General features: G+C 43.9%; 1 protein-coding gene across 4 annotated transcripts in view; it reads left to right on the forward strand.

Moving 5' to 3' along the window:
- FLNA (filamin A) overlaps positions 1-23,292 on the forward strand; it is a 77,781-nt gene that overhangs the window by 39,216 nt on the left and 15,273 nt on the right. The window contains exons 21-33 of one of the 4 annotated variants that reach the window (XM_039328774.1): positions 996-1,258; positions 2,116-2,713; positions 3,984-4,157; positions 5,023-5,185; positions 6,977-7,137; positions 8,850-9,020; positions 9,103-9,226; positions 10,112-10,268; positions 11,738-11,927; positions 12,168-12,191; positions 16,261-16,508; positions 19,865-19,972; positions 22,441-22,531. In XM_039328774.1, the coding sequence (XP_039184708.1) occupies positions 996-1,258; positions 2,116-2,713; positions 3,984-4,157; positions 5,023-5,185; positions 6,977-7,137; positions 8,850-9,020; positions 9,103-9,226; positions 10,112-10,268; positions 11,738-11,927; positions 12,168-12,191; positions 16,261-16,508; positions 19,865-19,972; positions 22,441-22,531 (2,472 nt within the window). The remainder of the gene's footprint in view (positions 1-995; positions 1,259-2,115; positions 2,714-3,983; positions 4,158-5,022; positions 5,186-6,976; positions 7,138-8,849; positions 9,021-9,102; positions 9,227-10,111; positions 10,269-11,737; positions 11,928-12,167; positions 12,192-16,260; positions 16,509-19,864; positions 19,973-22,440; positions 22,532-23,292) is intronic. The other 3 variants (XM_039328776.1, XM_039328775.1, XM_039328777.1) reach the window with 3 other exon arrangements.

The raw sequence follows: 23,292 nt of genomic DNA on the forward strand, positions 1-23,292 counted from the left end.
GCTATAAGGGCATGCATATACAGCAGGGGTCCCCAAATCCCGGGCCACAGCCCTCTATCTGGCCTTGAGCCGTTCGGAACCAGGCCACGGAAGCAGCAGGTGAGAGAGAGTGTGACTGCCATCTCCACTTGTGCGAGTAGTGCACATGGCTCCATTTGTGCAAGAGGTGTGCGTGCCCACCGCTTGCTCCAATGGAACTGTGGTGCCTGTGTGCCGCCACTTGCACAGAACCATCCCCTCTCGATCCCTCCCTCCCCTTCCCCCCACTCAGCCACAAAGCCGGAAAGGTTGAGAAGCCCTGATGTACAGCATGATTGTATATCCAGACATTTTGCCTTCTTCTGGGTCTGTTCACTATCCATGTAAGTTTGAATTGGGGCGACTCCTAGCCCAAAGCAAAACTCTATATCCTCATACACATTGATTACAGTTTCCAGCCTACCCTCTCCTTCAGCGATAGTTCCAGTGTTCCATGGGGTGATGGAAAACATACTTAAAGAACAGGCATGCCTTTGGAAAACTCCCTAGTGGTTCCTAAATAAAACCTTTCCCTTCTTGGACATTTGCCAGGGCAAAATGACTGGAAGCGCTCCAAGGCTGCCTAGTTGTTGTTTTTTTTTTCCAGGAAATATTAGTCATGCCAACAATAGCATTCTCTCCTCTCAGCTTAACTCCAGCTGCAAAGTACAGTCACCTTCCCCATGCCTTGGTATATAGAGGCATATCTAAATGACTGCCTAGACCAGGGGTTCTCAACCTTGGCAACTTTAAGACTTGTGGACTTCAAGTCCCAGAATTCCTCAGCCAGCAAAGCTGGCCAGGTTGAGAACCCCTGGCCTAGGAAAAGAAGGGTCACCTCGGATGTCTTGGCAAAGCATTTGTAAAGGATAGGAGCTATGTGGGCGGAATCCTCTCTTTGTTCTGTGGGAAACGGGGAAAAGATGCCCCATCGGTTCAAGACTTGATCTTCATAGATGTGCACTTGGTTCTTGCAGAAGTGGAAGTGGGCAAAGACCAGGAGTTCACTGTTAAATCTAAAGGCGCTGGAGGCCAAGGCAAGGTGGCTGCCAAAATCACAGGCCCATCCACTAAGCCTGTGCCCTGTAAAGTAGAGCCAGGCTTGAGCTCAGACAACAGTGTGGTGAAGTTCATTCCACGAGAAGAAGGACCCTATGAAGTGGATGTCACCTATGATGGAGTCCCTGTCCCAGGCAGTCCTTTCCCTGTGGAAGCAGTACCTCCCACCAATCCATCCAAGGTGAGAGCCCAGTTCTCAATGGGGGATGTTGTCCATTCTCTCCTTCTAATTTAAAGCACCTCCTGTTCTGCTAAATTAAGATTATACAATCTCGCCCTAATTCAGCCAATAGAATTCTATTATACAATCTCACCCTAATTCAGCCAATAGAATACGATCCTCAGTGTCAAGGGATCAGGCCTTATTTATTGCCCTGAGCCATTCCTAGAAAAAGCGGGGGGGGGGAGATTCAGTTCTGTGTGTGAGTATGTCACACACATTGGAGAGGCAGTTGTAATGTCACAAACGATCATTTGAAGGTTCAGGCTAGTGTTTGAATCTCACTGTACGTGAGGGTTTAATGCTGGGTCAATTCACAAATTGGGTCTCATGGATTTCTACAGGCTTAATTTTTAGGCAAGAAAATCTTGTCTTCGGAACTCAAAAATGGAAAGTAGATGGAGACTTAGAGGCTTAGTGCACTTGAATTTTCCCCTGCTCACTACAATGACCTTCAGATGTGAGAAATGTGTGTCCCGCCAAATGTTGCTTAATTACAGCTCATGGCAGTCCCATCCAGCATGGCGAGTGGGGAGGGATACTGCCCAGAGTTTGGTGCAAGATGGGAAGTTATATAAATGTTTTACATAAATAAATTACTGCAGCTGATGAGCAACAACATGCAAAATGTCACAGCTCGGATTTATATATGCGGATTAATTATAAGTAATAAAGCATTTATCTCTCTCTGGGTATAGCATAGCAGCAAAGGATCGTCTTTGGAAGGGGATACAGTACAATGTTTTGGGGGGGGGTTGAAGTAGACTTTGCTTACAAATTAAGTCAGCTTATCTTCTGTTCCCCATCCTACCCTCCAGGTGAAGGCCTATGGACCAGGCTTGAAGGGCGGCTTGGCTGGCATTCCTGCCCCTTTTACCATTGATACCAAGGGGGCTGGGAACGGAGGCCTCGGCCTGACCGTGGAAGGCCCCTGCGAGGCCAAAATAGAATGCCTGGACAATGGAGATGGCACTTGTTCAGTCTCCTACTTGCCCACAGAACCAGGGGAGTACAACATCAATATCCTCTTTGCGGACACCCATGTGCCAGGCTCTCCTTTCAAAGCCCAAGTGGTGCCTGGCTTTGACCCATCCAAAGTGAAGTGCTCTGGACCAGGGCTGGAGCATGCCACAGTGGGGCAGGCAGGAGAGTTCAGTGTGGACTGCTCTAGTGCTGGGAGCGCTGAGCTCACCATTGAGATCATCTCTGAAAGTGGCACGCAGGCAGAAGTCCACGTGCGGGACAATGGCGATGGCACTTACACCATCACTTACATCCCACTCTGCCCTGGTATCTACACCATCACCATTAAATACGGGGGACAGCCTATACCAAACTTCCCCAGTAAGCTCAACGTGGAACCAGCGGTGGATACATCTGGCGTTAAAGTCTATGGTCCTGGAGTGGAAGGCAAAGGTAAGAATGGCAGGGGATAATCCAAAGCACTGGGACTCAGATAGTGAGTTGTTGTTCTTAGGTTAAGTTAATAGAGAATCTCATGAATGTGTCCCCTGACTTTCTGTGGCTGCAGAATATAGCTAGTCCTTGGCTAACAACAATAATTGGGATTGGAATTTCCATTGCTAAGGAATGTGGTCCCAATGTGCAACAAAGTGTTACTTACTGATGGTCACCATTTACTACTTCCTGCCAGCTTCCCTACTGACTGCTTATGGGATGCTGGCAGTGAAGATCACAGATGGTGACCACATGACCATGGGATGTTGCAATGTTGTAATTGTAACATGGATCACAATCACGTGACTATGGGGACATTGTCATGACCAGAACTTGACCAGTTGTAAATACTGCTTGTTCAACATCACTGTAACTTTGAATCGTTGCTAATCGAGTGTTTGGTTAATTGAGGAATACCCATAAAAGCAAATTCTTGAGCACCACTTAATAATCTTGAGCACCACTTAATGGTTTTCTGCCATTGATTATTAGGGCACTAATTCTCTTTCTTGCCTACATAGAGAAGGATGTCAGGAAACTTTAGCTGTTTTCCTAAAACATATTCACATATGGACCAGGAACTAAAATGCACGCTATAGATGTGCTTGTTGCTAGTTACACAGGGTGTTGGCAAGTCCTTTTAAATAAGCCTAAGGCTTTATTATAAGAGGACTCGAGAATGTACTGCCAAGTTGGCATATGAGGACAAAAGCTGTCTTTGTGGAAATCGTCTATCCTTGGTGTTTCCTGGCTGCAGGATTATTTTTCATCATTTTTATTATGCCTTCAAGTCGGGTCTTGACTGCTGGAAACTGCCTAGATTAGTCCCTGCAGTTATCAAGGAAAGATTTTTGGAAGTGGTTTGCCCTTGCCTGATTCCTAGGGCTGAGACAGAGTGACTGGCCCAAGGTCACCCAGTTCGCTTCATGCCTAATATGGGATTACAATTCTCCCAGTTTATAACCGGTCCTTTTAACTACTATACCAAACTGACTCTCAGCTGCAGGATAATGATGATTAATTATTTTGTTTAATGATAAACAGAATAGGCTGAGGATGATGTTGTCAGTTTCAGTTTGGATCCATGAGTACTAACTTAAAATAGATTACCTGGTGGTGCTGATGTCACAAAGTGTTCATAAGTCAGATGCAAGTGAGGTACAAGTTTGGGCAGGCAGGGTAGAGAGTTTAAGGCTTTCCTTATTGATGCTGCTGATCCTCTCGCCAGGTGTATTCCGTGAAGCCACAACAGAGTTCAATGTGGATGCTCGAGCCTTGACTAAGACCGGGGGCCCTCACATCAAAACAAGAGTATCCAATCCTTCGGGAAACCTTACAGAGAGCTATGTGCGTGACAATGGCGATGGTACCTACAATGTGGAGTATACACCCTATGAAGATGGTGAGTTAAGGGAAAGATATGTAAGGGTGTTGGTGAGGTCCTGGTTGACATGGGTTGGGGCAGAAGGAACTAGTTCTTCTGAGGCTTTTGGTCCACTGGCCCTGCAAGCCTGCTGCTCCTTATTTTAAGAAGATGAGAGGATGCAATAGTATATAGGAATAATTTTGGGAGAGAGGAGGAAAAGTCACAGCCTAGACAACAGTCTGATAAATGGAATCTGAGTCTGAAGGAGCAGTGGAGGTTGAGCAAACATCTCAAGAAGAGACCCTCCTTACTTCTCAGGAATAAAGGAGGGGAAAGATACTTTCAGACTTGCAAGATTCTGTTATTGAAATCTATCTATCTATATATAAATAAAAATGTAAATGTTTGTTTGTTCAAAATCTTAAATCTCCGAAAGTTCTTCACCGATTGCTTTGAAATTTTGACACAACGTTGCATTCGAATATGCGCGTGTTTTTATATACCTATATTATGTAGATGTCACACCTGTGACAGGTAAAAACATGTTTTTTTAAAAAAAACAGTGCCATCTGTTGGACGTAATCTCTATATCTGCACACACAATGGGACAACAAAAAATATTGTATACCCACAAACATTGTGAAATTAAACATATTACAAACGTGCGCTTTCTCTTTTCTTTCTTTTCCATTTAACCACACTGAGCCACAGCAACGCGTGGCTGGGTACGGCTAGTCCTAGAATAAAAGTAGTGTTAGTACTCACAGCTTCTTGCCTGGACTACCTCAGAGAACCAACATTGGGTGTGTTTGTGTTAGATGAAGAAGTGCATCCAGTTTTTTAACCTCCCAAAGTGCTTAGGAGCGTAACCTTCCATATACCCTTTCTTGTTCCCCTATAGGTGTCCACTCGGTTGATGTGACCTATGATGGCAGCCCTGTACCAAGTAGCCCTTTCCGGGTACCGGTAACTGAAGGATGTAACCCTGCAAGGGTGAGAGTGCATGGGCCCGGCATCCAAAGTGGGACTACTAACAAGCGCAATAAGTTCACAGTGGAGACCAGGTAAAAATTAGAAAGAGCGAATGTAGCAGTATTTGAAAAGGAAGAACGAACAAGGGTAGCTCTTAGTATCGGCTAGCTATTTTTACCCATCTTTCAAAAAGGCATATAATAAAGTTGATCAAGAATATGTATTTTTTTTTGTTGTTGTATCTAGCCTTTCAGTGGAATGTTGTTGAGGGCTGGGCTGGGTGGGGTGGGTAGGAAAGGCAGGCACTGAGGGAATCAGATTAATCAAGTACAGATAGCACCATCACTCCCTTCTGTATTTTGCGATTTGCAAAATTTTCCCCTGTAATCTCCCTAAAAATTACAGTTTGGCATCAATTGTTGGATTTGCTCTGGGAGCCATCCCAAAGGCTTTGGGGCACTATATATGGCGTCGGAACTACGATTGTACACAATTCGTAAACCACCTACTTCGATGCTTCCCCCTGACATTATTGCACAGCACTTTAGACTAAAAGGCAAGCTTGTAGTGGGATTTGGAAGGCTCAAAAGCACATACTATTGCTGAGAAGACAAATAATAAAACCATAAGAGATAAGCCCAAGTAGGCTTTAAACACAAGTACAGCATAGGTGGCACCATGCTCAATAGTAGTAACTGTGAGAGGGACCTCGGAGTCCTAGTAGACAATCACTTAAATATGAGCCAGCAGTGTGCGGCAGCTGCCAAAAAGGCCAACACAGTGCTAGGCTGCATTAACAGAGGGATAGAATCAAGATCACGTGAAGTATTAATACCACTCTTCAATGCCTTGGTAAGGCCACACTTGGAATACTGCATCCAGTTTTGGTCACCACGATGTAAAAAAGATGTTGAGACTCTAGAAAGAGTACAGAGAAGAGCAACAAAGATGATTAGGGGACTGGAGGCTAAAACATATAAGGAACGGTTGCGAGAATTGGGTATGTCTAGTTTAACGAAGAGAAGGACAAGGGGGACATGATAGCAGTATTCCAATATCTCAGGGGCTGCCATAAAGAAGAGGGAATTAAGCTATTTTCCAAAGCACCTGAAGGCAGGACAAGAAGCAACGGGTGGAAACTAATCAAGGAGAGAAGCAACCTAGAACTAAGGAGAAACTTCCTGACAGTGAGAACAATTAATCAGTGGAACAGCCTGCCTCCAGAAGCAGTAAATGCTCCAACACTGGAAGTTTTTAAGAAGAGACTGGACAGCCATTTGTCCGAAATGGTGTAGGGTTTCCTGCCTGAGCAGGGGGTTGGACTAGATGACCTCCAAGGTCCCTTCCAACTTTACTATATTATTATTATTATTATTATTATTATTATTATTATTATTATTATTATTATTATTATTATTATTATTACTATTATTATTATTATTATTATTATTATTATTATATGAAATCCAAGTAAGATACAGCTACATCCTTCAGGTGTCCATGATTTCTAACACTGTAAACCAGACATGTTAAACTTGCGACGTCACATGACGTCGCGCAACATATCGGAGCTTTTTTGCCATTGCCGGCAATGGGGGCGCGGCTCCGGTATGATGAAACCAGCCCGCGGGCCGGCAGTTTGACACCCCTGCTGTAAACTTTACATATACATTAGCTCCAAATTGGAACATAGAAAGTTGGGGCTGCCCATCCCTCCAGATTGATGTAGTCTTACTGAAATGTTTTAACTTTTACATTCCCTCCCCCTCCCTCTCTCTCCCTCTCATAGCAGCTACAATTCCCCATTCCCCATAATGGCAGGGTTCAAAGCTCAGAGGCCTCTTTGGAATGCATGACCCAATTGTTCCATCTTTCTGCTACAGGGGTGCTGGAACTGGTGGTCTGGGCCTAGCAGTTGAAGGTCCCTCTGAAGCAAAAATGTCCTGCACTGACAACAAAGATGGCAGCTGTTCTGTGGAGTACATCCCCTATGAGCCTGGCACCTACAATCTTAATGTCACATATGGTGGCCACCAAGTGCCAGGTATGACTTGAGCTGGATGTAGTGATAATAGGCTGGTGCTGGCAGTGCTTATTAGAAGTTAGAACTTGGTTAACTGAACTGGCTTGGTGGTGGCAATCCCTCAAGACTTCAATAGGGAACCTAGCCGGGCCGTGAGTGCAACATGGCTTAAATGCTACTGACAGCTCATCATATTCACAACTGTAGCTTGGCAGTTTTTTAGGCTATCATTAGCTAGGTTGGGGAAATGATTCTGAAATAGAAGGATGGGTTGCCTTTTTATAGGATGATATGATAACTACTTGAGTAATAGTCTTCCCCTCTTGAAGCCTTATGACCCTACAGAGTAGTAGTCTCTCTATGGAGGAGAAGACTCCATTCCTTTGAGTGTGGTTGGATGACCCTGGTATAAAGAAAGAAGAAGTCGCTTTCCGTGCAATATGGACAGAAAGGTAGCGATGAACAATGATAGAAGAAGCAGCCAGGTCTCTTCTTCTGCCATTCTGGGCATGTAGATTCCACCCAAATCTTAGTCTGGACAAAGAAGCCTTGTGGGCCCTATCTAGCCTTTGGCCCAAAGATGATTGCCTCATTATTTATTGCATTAATATCCTGCTGCTTCTCTGGGAGCTGAAGAGACAACTTGTGGGGAATCTCCCTAATTTTATTTGTACAACAACAATCCTGTGAGGTCCGTTGGGTTGAAAAACAGTGGTTGGCCCAGCATTTGTGGCTGAATGGGAACTTGGCTCCAGACTCCCCTAATTCAGAACCTCCATCTTAATCTCTGCACCGCACCACTGATTTCCCATCCTTTCTAGAGGTATAAGCCACTACAATGGAGTAGCTAGTCGTGACCAAAAGATTAACACCATGGGTGTCTTCAGCTTGGTTGCTTCTGCAAAAAGGAGCCCATAAGTTGTGCTTAGGTTTTGGAGCACTTCAGCTACATCTAAGCAATAATTACCAAACCAGGAAAGGTGGAGCAGGAAGTTTTAACTCCTAGCATAGCATTGAGAGGGTACAATGGGGTATCCTGGGCTGAATAAAAGCCATCTATTATTGTAACATTTTGGTGTTGGTCACTAGTAGCAGGTATGGTCACCCTATGGCTGGAACATGTTCAGAGTCATCAAATTGGTTGGTCCCTTGCTAAAGCCTACATTTCCCAAGCTTCCTTAAAGGCCAGAGAGATAAGCAGAAAGGAGAGCAGAGAGGCTATGAAGATAAGGATTACAAATGTGTCTCTTTCACAGTAAGCAATAGATCAGTGGTTCTCAACCTGTGGGTCGGGACCCCATTTGGGGTCGAACGACCATTTCACGGGGGTTGCCAAACAACGCACTCCGCCATTTTTTTCCCCTTTTCCTTAGCTGTGCTACTCCCTTTTATTCTATTGGCTTTTGAAAGCCAATAGAATAGACTCTCTTGAATAGAGTCTAATTCTTTTGGCTTTCAAAAGCCAATAGGAATTGTCCAGGCTGTCTCTGCCCTGCTGAGCCCGCCAAAAGTCCCATTCTGCAAACGGTGCTGCACCAGTTGAGTAGTCCTCGACTTACAACCGGTTGAGTAGTCCTCGACTTACAACCGGTTGGGGGTCGCGGCATTAAAAAGGTTGAGAACCACTGCAATAGATGGTGAGAACTCAACCTTTTAAAAAAAAATAGAGGAAGCATAGGCTTACTCCAAGTTGCGGCTCCTTGACTCAGGTTGTGTTTCTTTCTTCTCTGTAGGAAGCCCATTCAAAGTGCCTGTGCATGATGTGGTGGATTCATCCAAGGTGAAATGTTCAGGCCCCGGCCTAACTCCTGGTGTCGTCAGAGCCAATGTTCCCCAGTCCTTTACTGTGGACTCCAGCAAGGCAGGTGTGGCACCCCTCGAGGTTAAAGTTCAAGGTCCAAAGGGTAAGTAAATCTGTACCTGACTGGACAAATAGTATCTTCTTTGAGCTTGGCTCATCCCTCCCCTCTTGCCCTTGTCCTACAGGAGTCGTTGAACCTGTAGATGTAGTGGATAATGCTGATGGTACTCAGACTGCAAGTTACGTACCAAGTCGTGAAGGACCGTATAGCATTGCTGTGCGCTATGGAGACGATGAGGTGCCTCACAGGTAGGAGTGGATTAGTGGATGGCAAAGAACAGAAGCCTCTGTGGCAGAAATGCAGAAACATGGCCTTCGTTGACAAACTTCTAATCCTTAACGATTAACAGACCTCTCTTCTCCCAAACAACCATATTTGAAAAGTGGAAACTCAGAGAGCCTGAGCAGAGCTTCTGTAGCATTTGGGATACTTTACGTGGTAGTTTACACTTACTCTAGGGGTGACATAGCAAACAATCTGTGAACAGTTGTTTTTGAGGCCTTTGGAATCAACCATGAAGAAGAGGGCAGACCTGGTGGTAACAAAATATCAACTGGGTTTTATTCCATAGTAACAGAACTCATAGAAAATAGAAATTGCCTAGTTAGCAACTCTGAAGAGTCACTAGGGTGCTTGCTTGAGCTGGTGCTCAATATTCCTTCATTACCTTAGTTTGTAATGTAAGAAAAAAGCCAAAACAGTTTGCATCATCCATCTTTTTAAGGGCAAAAGATACTCAGGGGAATGTTTCCCCTGTTTATGTACAGTTGCTTCTGCTGAAGCTGGACCAAAAGGTCTCTCGTTGAATCTTGTCCTTGCCTCTACCTTGAAAAGGGCAGCCCTTAGTCTCAGTTTCAGCTTTTTTCAACCTGATGCGTTCTCAATATATTCAGAGTGAACCTCTCAAAACTCGATTCAACATGGCTGAAAGAAATTCTGAGGGTACCATTCTGACTTCTCTGAGGGGTGTCAATTTGGGAAGACTTATACTGTGTTGTAAAATAGGACAATTACTGTCATTTCTGATACCGAGGAGCATTTGTGCAGCTTAGAAAAGTAGACGTCCTTAGACTTTTTGATAAACTCACATATCTACTTAGCCCTCACATTTCTTCTTTCTTGTATTTCTCCAGCCCATTCAAGGTTAAGGTTCTACCTACTCATGATGCTAGCAAGGTAAAGGCCAGTGGTCCTGGACTCAACACTACAGGTGTTCCAGCTAGTTTGCCAGTAGAGTTTACAATTGACGCTAAGGATGCTGGAGAAGGTTTGCTGGCTGTACAGATCACGGTAAGTGGAAATAGGCCACAGAGATGGGATTGCAGGGAGACCAAACAGAGAAAAACAGAGTTCTTAATGGGGTTTATTGCTGTTGCTAGATGTGCACAACTGTGTCCTTCAGAATGAATAGCAGTTCTCACCCACCAGTAGGCAGACAGCTGCATTCTGCACTGTGAGGTTCCCAGACAATCTTCAAAAACAGGGTAGTTCAGTTGCATGGTGGCAAAGACATAAATCCCTTGCTGCAGCCTCCTGCAATGATTTTCTGTTTCATATTGCCAATGACACCTCTCCTAAGAAGATGCAAATGCTGTTTCATACTTGGGACATACCTTGCATGTTGGGGGGGGGGGTTGTTTGTTTTGTTTTTGGAAAATCTAAGTTCTTAATGTTTCCTTATTCAACTTCAACTTCTGGATCTGAAGCTGTTGATCAGATGATATTTATGAGCTTGAAACCCTATATCCATTTTTATTGCAAGTCCTGAACTAAGGACCATAAACTATAAAGTGATGAATGTGAGCTTTGCAAAGTCTTTGTTGGTCCCTGTTGTATGATTCAGTTAGTTATAACCACAGCTCCTACACAGTCATCGTGATTTATTTATTACAATCTGATATTTCCTTAAACCCAAATAAGTGAATGAGCTTTTAGTGCTTGTCTCTTTAAAAATAACAGCTGGTTTTACTAGCAGTATCTAGTAATTTCAGGCATGGGATAACAACCTAGAGTAGGAGTTCCCAAACTCTTCAGCTCATCAATCCCTTCTTGAAGTTTCAGATTGTTCATTGACTCCCAGACATTTAGTCTATATGAAAATAACATAATAAATATTACTTCAAATAATAATAATAGTGCTATGAGTATAGTAATAATAGTAATAATATCATGGACTCTGACAAAATCATTATTAATCTATTGCAAAAGGCAGCTTTACTTGGAACAGCTTACCTCCTGCAACAGTATCTTTAATACCATCAATAACATCATCTTCCTATCCAAAATCCTTGGGAAGAACTTGATAAATGGATAAAAATGTTAGTTCCAGTCTAGATATCTGGTTAACTATTGTGACCACGTTTTTACCAGTCCCAGATTGTGAATCGAATTAAAAATTAAATCTTAAATAATAATAGCGATCCCAGTGGTAATCAGCACAGTGGGTACCATACCAAAATATCTTGGATATCACTTAGAAAAACTGTACATTGAGAAAATGTCCATCTGTCAGTTACAAAAGACCCCGTTTCTTGGATCTGCACAAATACTATGCCAATAGATTACAATACCCTACGTTCTTGGCAAGAATTTGATGCATATGAAGGCCAACATTAGCTAAAGAATTGGCAGCTGTGATTTCACACTGTTTTGTAGTAACATCGACCCCTTCAGTAGTTTGACCCTTATAAGTCGATACTGACCACTTTGGGGAACCCTGACTTAAATCAACCCACTTACTTTCCTTGTGCTTTGCTCAGGACCCTGAAGGCAAACCCAAAAAGGCCACCATCCGGGACAACCAAGATGGCACCTACACAGTGTCTTACGTTCCCGACATGACTGGCCGCTACACCATTCTCATCAAGTATGGTGGAGATGAGATTCCCTACTCCCCCTACCGTATCCGTGCTTTACCAACCGGTGATGCCAGCAAGTGTACAGTGACAGGTGAGCGCTCATCTAGGCCAGAGGTCTTAGGGCGGGGGGAAGGTGCTGGAGGGTGGGCAAGCCACGCTGAATCAATGCCACACCCCACACAGACTGCTTTTTGCCGGGCACCTCCGGCTCCACTGCGCATCACTGTGGGGAATGGGATTCATGTTTCTTGTGTGTTTTTTTAATTGTGCACTGTTTTGTGTGATTTTTGTCTCACTCTGATTACCCTTGCTCTTTGCCCTTTCACCTCAGTGTCGATTGGAGGTCATGGGCTAGGTAAGCAGCTTGCTGATGGCTCCTCAATCCCCTCCGTCCGCTTGCTCCCTCTGCACTTTTTCCCTCCTAGCATGGTTCCCCCTCCCCTGCATTAGACTCCACCTTTGCTTCAGATTGGGCAGCAGGACACCGTTTGAACCGGAAGAGGCTGTTTTAAAGTACCAGTGTACTAGAACTAGGCCTGTCCAATCAATCTATTAATGTCGGTGTGCTATTTGCCAGAAATAATGCAGAGCTGCCGTTTATTGTTTCCCTTGCCATGTAAAATAACATCTTAAGTAAAACATTAGGGTGGTATGACTTGGAAATTTAAAAAGTAGGCTCTTCAACTGCAGTCCTACTGATCAGTCAGTCAACAGTTAAGAGTATTTTTTTTATAGACGTAGCTCTGGCAGATTAATGGGGAAATAAATGGTTTTATACCATATTATGAAAATGCCAGTCTGTAAGAAGGACTCCTGATACAGCGTTTTATCTGCAATCAATTGTAGCTCTCAAGCCTTGAGCAGAGCAGATAACCTTCATGTCCTGATGCAGGGTTTGTTTCTTTCTTCACACGTGAGAGACTGAGCCAGGGATCCTGGTCTGCATGGACATCTGAGCTATCAGTCCTACCTCTGATTACATCATATTTTTCACTTAGCCCAGATGTGTCATGAATATTGAGCAGAGATTACTGATATTTTCCTCTAATAATTCAACTAATGGTGGGATTCAGTCGGTTCGCACCACTTCGGCAGAATTGGAAGCTAATTTTTGGTTGCCCAGAATGGACTTCTGGAAGTGGCATCCACGCAGAGAACCGATTGTTCACATATTTGAATCCCACCACTGAGTTCAACTAAGGGTTACTTATAACTTTGGCAAGCAGCTCTGCCTGGTTAGCAACTGTACCTTTCCTTGTGAGGTGCAAAAACACCTTGGACTGTGTCCAACTTAGTGAGCTGCTGAGAAACAAGCAGGTGGATCTAAATGTCAGTGTAATGTTGCAGCATGGTGGTCCTGGAACTCCCTCCCCCCATTCCCCAGGTAATCCCCCCTCCCTTCCCTGTGCTCTTGAAGTCACCCTCTTGCTTGCTCCATGAAGGGTGTGTCTTTGTAATCAGAAATAAATGGATTGGCACCATGCATGTTTCCTAACTTTTGGGGGGAAGGTTTCTTCTCTATAGACAGGGATGTTGCAAGCTTTGGGGTGGCTGGCGGGACCACCTTGTCCTGGAAGATGCCTGTTGTCAAGGTGCAGAAGTCTTGAAGCAGGGAACAGGCTGTATTTATAGAAGTGGCTAACAAGATTTCCCATGTTAATTGAAGAACTACTGAAGATTTGTTTTCAGACCAGGGAAGTTTTTTTTTCTTTCTTTCTGCAAATACAAGAATTTAAGTTCCTGAAATGAAGCTGGGTAAAGGGATGATCCAAGATACTTAAAAGGAACCACAGTAGTCCTTCACAGAGCACATATTCAAAATTATAGTAGTAGTTTGCATAATATGTAGTGACAACTTCCAACTTTGGTGGCTCAGACAAAGTATTATGATAATTCCTGAAAGATAAGGCTGTCATATATGCTAATAATGACAGCTGTGTGTAGGTAAGTCCTTGACATATGACTGTAATGGAGCCTGCCCATTACAGTCATATGTTGTGACTATCCCAATTTTATGACCTTTTTTTGCAACAGCCATTAAATGAATCACTGCAGTTAAGGAAATATGTGCTGGTTTTCTGCAGAAACGTTGTAGAATATGGTTACATGACCACTAGATGCTGCAAGTGACCATATTGCTGAGTGCCCAAAGTTTGGTCACATGACCGTGGAGGGTCCCAATTGTTAGAACTTTGAATCTGGATTGTAAGTCCCCTCTTGGGTCAGTTGTGGTCAATAAGCGACTGATTGCAAGTCAAGGACTGCCTGAAGTAGTCATCACTGGATGACATGAAGCAGAGGTTGCTTCTTCTCTTCTTGTCCATTCTGTGGCTTTCCAGAGGCAACTAGTTGGACATGTTAAACTATACGTTCCTTCACTTGATCAAACCTAGGAACATAGATCTCCAGGGGCAGGGGAAAATGTGGTGTTCCAGATGCGTCTGAACTATAATTTCTACCAGTTTTTGCCAGTTTGGCCAATAGATACTGGGAATTGTACTTCAGTGACATGTGTGGAAGCCTAAAAGCTTAAACTGGTAAATTATTGGATTCTCTCAATATGAGAGAAAAAATTGCTGATCTTGAAATCCAAAGAAGAGCTATAAATTGCCAGGGACGCACAGGTCTTTAGCATAGACCTATTTTGCCAGATGGTGAGACACATCTTTTTGGCATTTCTATGGCTGATGGAGTTCACCAAGTAATCTGAGCAGGGAAAGCACTCCCCTAGGTTTGCTTGTGCATGCCAAACTGGCAGTACATGAATTCAGGCATTTTCCTTGTCAACATACCTTGCCAATATTGAAAAATATTTACCCTGCCAAATAAGACTAATTCTGGATTCCCAAAAAAGAAGCACAGGCGACTATGGAAGTCTTGATGACTTTGCTTAACTCATAAATTCAATGTTCTAGGAGTTTTCAACCTTGGCCCTTTTATGACTTGTGGACTTTAACTCCCAGAATTCCTCAGCCAGCATGCTGGCTGAGGAATTCTGGGAGTTGAAGTCCGCATGTCATAAAAGAGCCAAGTTTGAAGACCCCTGCTCTAGCAGAAAGCAACAGATTCAAAAGAAAATAGCTGAAAATTGAAGCAATTTATCTAATTTATATAACCCATCTATTTCATGAGCAAGTGACTCTGGGCGCAAACCTAAAACAATAAATATCTAAAATCTTTACGGTATTATTAACAAATATTAAAAACATTAAAAATATGTATAAAAACAGCTAAAACACTAGACCAAGGGATGTTAGTAGTAACAGAACTTCCTCATCTCATTCACCTCACTTCAGCACCTTCAGAATTGAAGTTCATAGAGAGTGGGTTGCCAATTGGAATTTCAGCTAAGGTTTTCACTTAATAAAAAAGCTAATTGCCATGTAGAAGTTATTAATCCAGAATTCAGAAAAGCACTTTTATCTGTGGTACTCCCCATACTTCCCATGTTAAGTTGGGGTTTATTTTCCAGGGGAAATGGGCTCTCCCCAAAACTTTGATGGATCCCATCATGCAAAACTGTTCCCTTGCTTCAAGAATCTGCTACTGATGGGGACTGACCATAGCTTTGATTACTATAATAACTCTAACTATTTGCTCTATTTCTCAATGTTAAGTTGTCTGATTTAGTCCTGGGGGCTGATATGAAGTATCAAGTGTGTTTCTGATCTAGCTCTCAGCCTCTTGTGTGAGTTTGGTAGGGTTCTTAACTTCTATTTTCCCCCCACCCCTATGCAAGTAGCAATTGACGCTCTACAGTAGCTCTTCTTCGACACCTCAACAGCTTACTCCTTGCATGAAGCGCATGGAGAACTGGGAGCAAGCTACTGAGATGCATAAAGAGAGGACTCTGGCAGTAAGGAATGAGGAGCGATCTTCATTTATATAGGACTGAGTTGAGGTTGGGCCCAGTTTCAGCCATTTGGTTCGTGTTCCCTTCTAAACATAGCAATTTTCTAAAAGTTTCTGGTATACCATTAGATCTGTTTGCTGACATGGCCACGGTTGTAACAGCCAAGAGGTGAAGGAATTACTTCTAGTTCTGCTTACGCAGAAGGTATTCTGCTGTGAATATTAGGGAGCACTCCATTGAAGGTGTTCTCATCTGACCCACACTGAGTTATCCCAGTCTTATAATTCATGATTCTTTTATCTATTTGTGAACCGGCTCTTTGATTCTACCTTTCCTGACTAAATATGTAGGGGAAATTGGCAATTACAGGTTGATCCAACCTTCCTCAGCAGATATATTTCAGACAGATGATGATAAGAGCTTCCAGAGTTGGCCTCCAAGCCCAATTTGAAGGGTCCCCGTTTGCTGAAGAGGCTTAGAGTTAGCAGATTTGGAGTGGACGAAGGGAAGAAAGGTTTGGGTGTGGGTTGGGATCAAGTTCTCCATTTCCCACGATTCTTTCTTTTGCTAGGAACTGGCATCGGTCCCACCATCCAGATTGGTGAAGAGACTGTCATCACTGTGGACGCCAAGGCTGCTGGAAAAGGCAAGGTGACCTGCACGGTGTGCACACCAGATGGCACAGAGGTAGATGTTGATGTGGTAGAAAATGAGGACGGGACCTTTGACATCTTCTACACGGCACCCCAGCCAGGCAAATACGTCATCTGTGTACGCTTTGGAGGAGAGCACATTCCCAACAGCCCGTTCCAGGTTACGGTGAGTTTTACCCCAATGTGGGAGAAATCTTCTTATCAGTGGCCTCCATAGACTCTATGTGGTAGCTTTTGTGGGGAATGTGCTGCCTCCTGTGCACAAAAAGTGCAATCATCTTTCAGGTGCTTCCAACAGACTGGTGTCTCTGGTGGCCAAAGATTCACCTGAAAGATGCTGTACAAGTAGACGCAGGTTGTGTGGAAATCTGTCCAAAAGCTCTGATGAAATGGCTGCCCCAGTTTCCTTCTCCCCCTTCCTTTTCACCCCCTCCCATAAATAAAAGGAGGAAGCAGCTGGTGCCTGCATTTAAAAACTGAGTGGGAGGTGGGAGAGCATGTAAAGCTAATTGATTAACAAGTAAAACTGGTACAAATCAACTCTTGTTTCTGAATAGTATAAACATGCAATAAACAATCAAATTATTGGGTGACTATTGGAAAAGAGGGCCTTATGATAGAGACAAAGCTACTTGTTCACACCGTGAAGATCAGGCATTTCTCTGTTAAATCTGACATCTTAGACGAACGGCTCCCCCTTCCCAGCGCTGAGCTCAGATCTGAATCCTGGGGTGCCTTTCAGCTGGATGAACATCTGGCTGCTAAGCCTGTTTTCTTGCTGTTGGCTGGGGGGGGGGTAAGGGGTCAGAGGGAAGGTGTTTTCCCTTCCACAAAGACTGCCCTCCAGCTACAGTGCAGCTACTGACTCTCCTGGCTCCCTTTGGTTCTCTTATATTCAAAAGATCCAAAGAGAATGTATTTTCTATGTAGAAAACAGCAGGACGTCTTGAAACATGATTCTACTTAATTAAAAAAAAGGCAGAGCTATAAAAATTATGCAGTATCTATATTCTTTGCAGCTGGTTTCTGAAAAGGTTACTTAAACTCCTCCAATTTTGCCACACCATATATCTGAGGGCTAGAAACTTTTTTTTTTTTTTAAATCAAGATGGCATATCCATGTTTGCAAGTGCATTGCTTCAGCTTCTAGGTTTAGAGATGGCATTTCAGAATTGCTTTCTCATGGAAATCACCTGATAAGGGGGTGGATGAGGAAGAGAGCTTCCCCCCCTTTTGAAGTGGCATCTGACAGTTAAAAAGCAAGTTAGTAACTCAAAACTATGATATGCAGTTTATCCGTCTTTAACAAATGACTCATTGTTTGACATTGTTGGACACCGTGTCTTCCTGTTCAAATGTTTGTCACACTTTCCAGGTTCCAATACAAAAGGAGCCTCCTGGCTCATCTCAGTGAAAGGAGGGGAAAGGGAGGGGTGTTGAAGCAGGCAGGGCCTTTCCTCTTCCTCCTCTTCCTCCTCCTTTCTTGTGTGTTTAGAAACAAACAAGCAAAGAGTCCCTGAATCAAGGAAGCTTGGATTTGGTGGAAAGCCATAAACTCTTTTCCTTTTCCTTCCCCACCTTGCTTAGCAAGCTGGAGGGTCCCCTTTGGAGCACAGATTTTCAATTCCACGGATACAGAAACTTAGGGACTTAATTGTTAATTTTTCCTTTCGGTGTTGCTTTTGCAGCACCTCCCTTTGCAAGCTTCCTCCAACACAAATTTTAAGTGTCTTGTGTGTTAGTTCTCAGCCACTCCCTGCTGGTCCATGATCTGCATCTTACTGCCAGCTTGTGGTGCCAGAATGAGGCAAGCTGACCTGAGATGGCCTTCTCCCAAGCTGATGCTCACAGATTTGCTGGCCAACAACTCTGCTCATTTCCAGCCAGCATGGTAGGGGTGATGGAAGTGGTTGAAAGCATCTGGCAGGTGGGGAGAAGGCTTATCGAAGGACGCACAGTGACCTCTCCATGTTTTCTACTTGGCCTTTGACTCCCAGTTACCAAGAGAGCTCTTTACTGTGATGACAACCAGCAGTTCATTTTCCCAACTTGGTTACCCCAATCATAGTCTGATTTAGTTGACCCACTATTGGCTCACCATCCCCCCCCCCAAAAAAAAACCCCACCTCTTTTCATGTCTGTCTGTAGCAGTGGTTCTCAACCTGTGGGTCGGGACCCCATTTGGGGTCGAACGACCATTTCAGGGGGTTGCCAAACAAGGCTGTCTGCCATTTTCCCCCCCTTTGGCCACGCCCCTGGCACCCAGTGATGTATAAGTGGTTGGGGGTCACCACAACATGGGGAACTGTATTATGGGGTCGCGGCATTAGAAAGGTTGAGAACCACTGGTCTATAGCTATGCATTTCGGATTTATACATGGACGCAATCCTCTGAGAAAAACAAATTGTATATTAAAGCCATCTGCACAGAAAAGATGCACACACGTTTCCTGTCAACCCTCAAAATTCAGGAGCAGCACTGAAAATCTTTAAAAAGAAAAGAAGGAAAACTTACTTTTCTATTTTAACCTCTCTCAGTGCATGAGCAAACGGAGAAACTCTTCTGCTAAGTTTATACTATGTAATTTCAGGCAGCCACTTCTTCTCCAGATGTAAATTGGTACTTTGTTATATAACACATGTTGCGGTGAGATCATTATTTTGGGCTGGCAATCAATGAAGTTTTTCTTGAACGATCTAGGTCTTAGGAAAAGTAAAGCCTCCCTTAAATCAAACTGGAGGCCTGATAACTTCCTGGACACGTCCCAGTAGACTTTTTTTTCTCCTTCCTTTTGGCGACAATAAATTAGCTTGCCATTAGTTTCTTCCAATTCTTCCAATTTACGATCTATCATATAGCATTGGAATTTCCTAGTGGTCCTCCATGCAAGTGCTAACCAAGCTTGGGCCTACTTGGGATTCAGAGATCTGCCAAGGTCAGCCAGGTGCTGCCATCAGCTTTAGACAGTTTGGGTTGTGCTGCTCTTTAAATAAAAAGAACTGAAGTGTGTGGGAGGCAGAACCGAGGGACCTCTCCTTTCTCATGTCCTCCCTCATGTTCCTTGGCTGTCCTCATTCTGTATGCCATTGCTCTTGCAGCTAGTGGGGTAGTTCTTTTAAAAACAAGCTTCTAGCTCTCAGTGGCAAGATCAAACCTGAGTCCTTTGCGATGAGTTCTTTCCTTCTTTTTTTCTTTCTTTTGAAGAGCAGTATTATGTTTTGGCACTGGGGCTGTTGGCTGTTGGGAAGAATGGAATCTCAAAGATTAGCATCAATTGAGAGACGTCCAAACCCTGTGATCAAACAGCAAGCACTGAGTCATTTTACCCTTTGCAAATGAGGTCTCCTAAGCAGCGAGCGATTCAGGTGTCTTCATTGGGGATGGTTCTCCAGCTCCAAAGAAGGACTGTGGTCCATTTTCTGTGTCTGAGCTCTGAAACGGAAGTGCAACAATGACATCATGGTTTGGACCTGGCTTTTCCGTTGATCTATTCTAACCATCTTGCCCCGTTCCTGCCACAGGCCCTGGATGGTGAGCGCACGACCCCCCAGCAGATGGCCCAGCCGATGCGGGCCCCACCCTACGCATACGCACCTGGTGCACAGCAGCCCTGGGGACCGGCAGTAACAGTTCAGTTTCATAGAGGAAAAGCTAGCCCAGCGCATTCTGGGAGGGTGGAGAAACTGCCCCATGGAATTCAGATGGCTGCTTTGCTTGCCTTGGCACTGCTTGGGGCTGATGTTGCTGCTTCAAATGATGGTGTCAGGAGCCAGCCCTTTCCTCGAGACCGGCACAACTGAATTACTCAGACCCAAAGATTATGGTCCTGTTATGGGGAATATGGGCAGATGCTATGTGGAGGTGCATTAGCTATTGTCCCTTGAAACATCACCAAGCTGCAGAAGCTGTGGGATAGAATTCAGTATCTCCCTCTTGTGACACAAGGAAGATACAGCCATGAAGGGCAGATGAATTTGTTTTTGAAATTCATTTTTTCCACCGGGAAGCTAGAAACAGACAATCTGAAATTAGAAGTGCAGGATGTATTTGTTCTGCACGTTACTTAGAAGAATGAAATTGTCCACTTGCCATCTTGTTTGAGATCTTTGAGAACCACTCTGGGTTGGGCTTTCCTATTGGTAGTTATCTGATCCTCTACCTAGAGATACTGGGGCTTGAATGTGAGACCTTCACCATGCAGAGCAGGTGCTCCTTCACTGAATCATGGTCTCTCTCCATAGCACAAGTGACAGCCAGAATCAAACCAGATATGGTTATAATACCAATTGCATAAATGGGGCTTTCTTTTCTTTTAAATACAACTATAAAAACAGTGACTCTTATCCACAGGATTACACCGACTCTCAAACTAATGAACTGCTGAACGTTCATTATTTTTGCCCTCTTCCAAGCTTTAATGAACCTTGTAGAAATGGGGCTGTTTTTAGAAAGTGCTAAACTTTTCAACTAAGTGTTGAATAATTTCGGGTCACTTCCTCTTGGGTAGCTGCTGCTTGTTTGCTGGCTTGGCTAATTTCTCTTGGCAGTCTCTGCAAACATGAAACCTTCTTCCAGCAGTCTGTCTCCACAGACACTGCCAGCTAGCAATTTATTTATTTATTAATTCTGCAAGGTGTGATGAGAAATGGAGGTGCAATGGAGATGCTTGGCTATCATAAACTCCTTTATGAGCTTATGCAGAGGGGCAGTGCTGCAGGCGTGGTATTCTTGCAGTGGGGCTTTCTCGTGCGGCTTGCAAGAAACTCAAGACATCGGCTTTGAGGACACTTTTCTTTGCACCACCACACCCGCAAACATACTCCCCTTCACTATATCTGCTCTGCTTGAATTCCAGAGTGGGAAGGAGAACTTCCAGAATGTGGCAGGTTTGGTGCTTTTTCCAGAGTGTCTTTGTCTGAGGTCACATCCCTCCATCTCTAGATGCCATCCATGCTTTGTGTGTCGTTCTTGTCAAGGCCTCTGCTAGGGAGGGCTTCCAGTCCTACCCAGTCAGGCTAGGTATCATCCTTATTCCAGGATATGAATGAATGTGGTTCACCTCTTTGTTTAGGGCGTCTGCTGGAGGTCAGGCTAGCTATAAGTAGATGCTAGTCTGGCTTGGGGGGGGGGGGGAAGCTTGCTGATGGGTGGTGTCTGTCTGGTTGTCCACTGGTTGGATCCCAGTACTTAGCATTTCAACTGAATATAAGGCAGACATAGGCAAGCATGCCAGCCAAAACGAGGAAGATAGCAGAAAGGGACAGGAGTATAGCATAAATAAGCATAAATAAGCAGCTAAGTTAAACCCTTCTGAGGAGTATCTAATCTGGCAGCTAAAAGCACAGGGGTTTGGAAAGTATGAGGTCTGTAACTCCTCTAAGAGCAGGAGAAGTAGAATTTGGGGATACCTAAAGAAAGCTGGGCAGGAATAGTGATGCTCCTGGGGGATGCTGTTGCCAGGTGCATCTTGAAACAACTATGGACAAGACAGCTGAATTAATTTCTCTTTGCGCCAGGGCTTTTTAAAATAAAAGGGGAAATAAGTAATACAGCTGCCTGAAATTCTGATTTTTTTGGGGGGGGGGAATCCTAAATCCAGTGCTGACTTTCGAGTTCTAGTTCTTGCCAGCTTTGGAAGTCTTTGAATATTGCAGTTTTCAATTAATTGTTTCATTAGCTATTGGTATAGAAAGCTGTGGAGAGAGAACATTCAGCTAACATTAACTAAACCTTGTCATGTCTTGGGTTCGAAGCCTGCATCCAAAAGTGATTAGGGTTCTATTCTTGCAAAATCCAGACTTTGCAACCCTGAACTTTAAAGAAAAGAGAAATTGTCCAGCTCACTTGTATTCAGCAGTGCACCTGGTTTACTAGCCACCATATTCTAGCATTTAGGATACTTTAGGAGGAACTAGGGGGCTTTTTAGAATCTGTCTTCGTCAGCTATGTTCCATTGCTTTTTTATGGATTCTTGCCTTTTCTTCTCATCCCTTCTTGTCATCTTTAAGTGCCATCTTTAAGTGCCCTTTCTCTTTCAACATGCCCTCCATGTTTCTCACTCCTCGTGTTGGGATGGTGGGTCACCTCTATTTTCTAGGCAACAGATCGTCCTGTCAACGGGCTGGATGCTGGACTGCGGCCTTTTGACTTGGTTATTCCTTTCACTATCAAAAAAGGAGAGATAACAGGTAATGTGGAAATGTGACTTAAAGGCAGTTGTGTGCCTGGGAATGCAACATGTAACGTGAGGCAAAAAGTTGAAGATTTATGGAGATGGGTGATTTTAAGTCTGACTTTCTTTTTCGCATGCCTCATAACTAAAAGATGCAGAATAATTGTTAGCTTTTATTTTAAGGCAGGGGTTCTCAACCTTGGCAACTTTAAGACTTGTGGACTTCCAACTCCCAGAATTTGGTGGGAGTTGAAGTCCACAAGTCTTAAAGTTGCCAAGGTTGAGAACCCCTGTTTTAAGGGAATTGCAGGTGTGCTTAACTTTTCTTCCAGAACTTTGCAGAAAAGTGGTCTGCTTGTTGCAACTATTGTTAAGGGTCATCTCTTACCTGGATTTGACACCAAAATTGTGTCCCCATCTTTAGCCATAATTTTCACTTCATTGGTATCTACTGAATTAGCTGAGTGACTAACCATCTGTTGGAAGCTGCAGGGGAGATGCTAAGGATATCATTTCAAGCACAAATAGCATAGCTTTTCCTGTCTCTTCCGGATATATTGGAATGCAATCACCATCATTCCCAACTGATACAATAGAAATTGCAATCCAGAGTATCTGTAAATCCCCAGACAATGGAAGGGGGATTTTAGTGTTTAGCTTTTGGCCTCTGAAACAACCATTGTCCAAAAATGTCTGTGCAAAATTCCTAGGGAATTCTAGCCTAGTGCAGACAAATGCCCTAGCTCATATCCTGTAAGTTGCTACATTGAACAACAG

This window comes from Crotalus tigris, unplaced genomic scaffold, assembly GCF_016545835.1.
Source record: "Crotalus tigris isolate CLP2741 ecotype Arizona unplaced genomic scaffold, ASM1654583v1 scf7180000024383.4638030, whole genome shotgun sequence".
Classification (NCBI taxonomy): domain Eukaryota; kingdom Metazoa; phylum Chordata; class Lepidosauria; order Squamata; family Viperidae; genus Crotalus; species Crotalus tigris.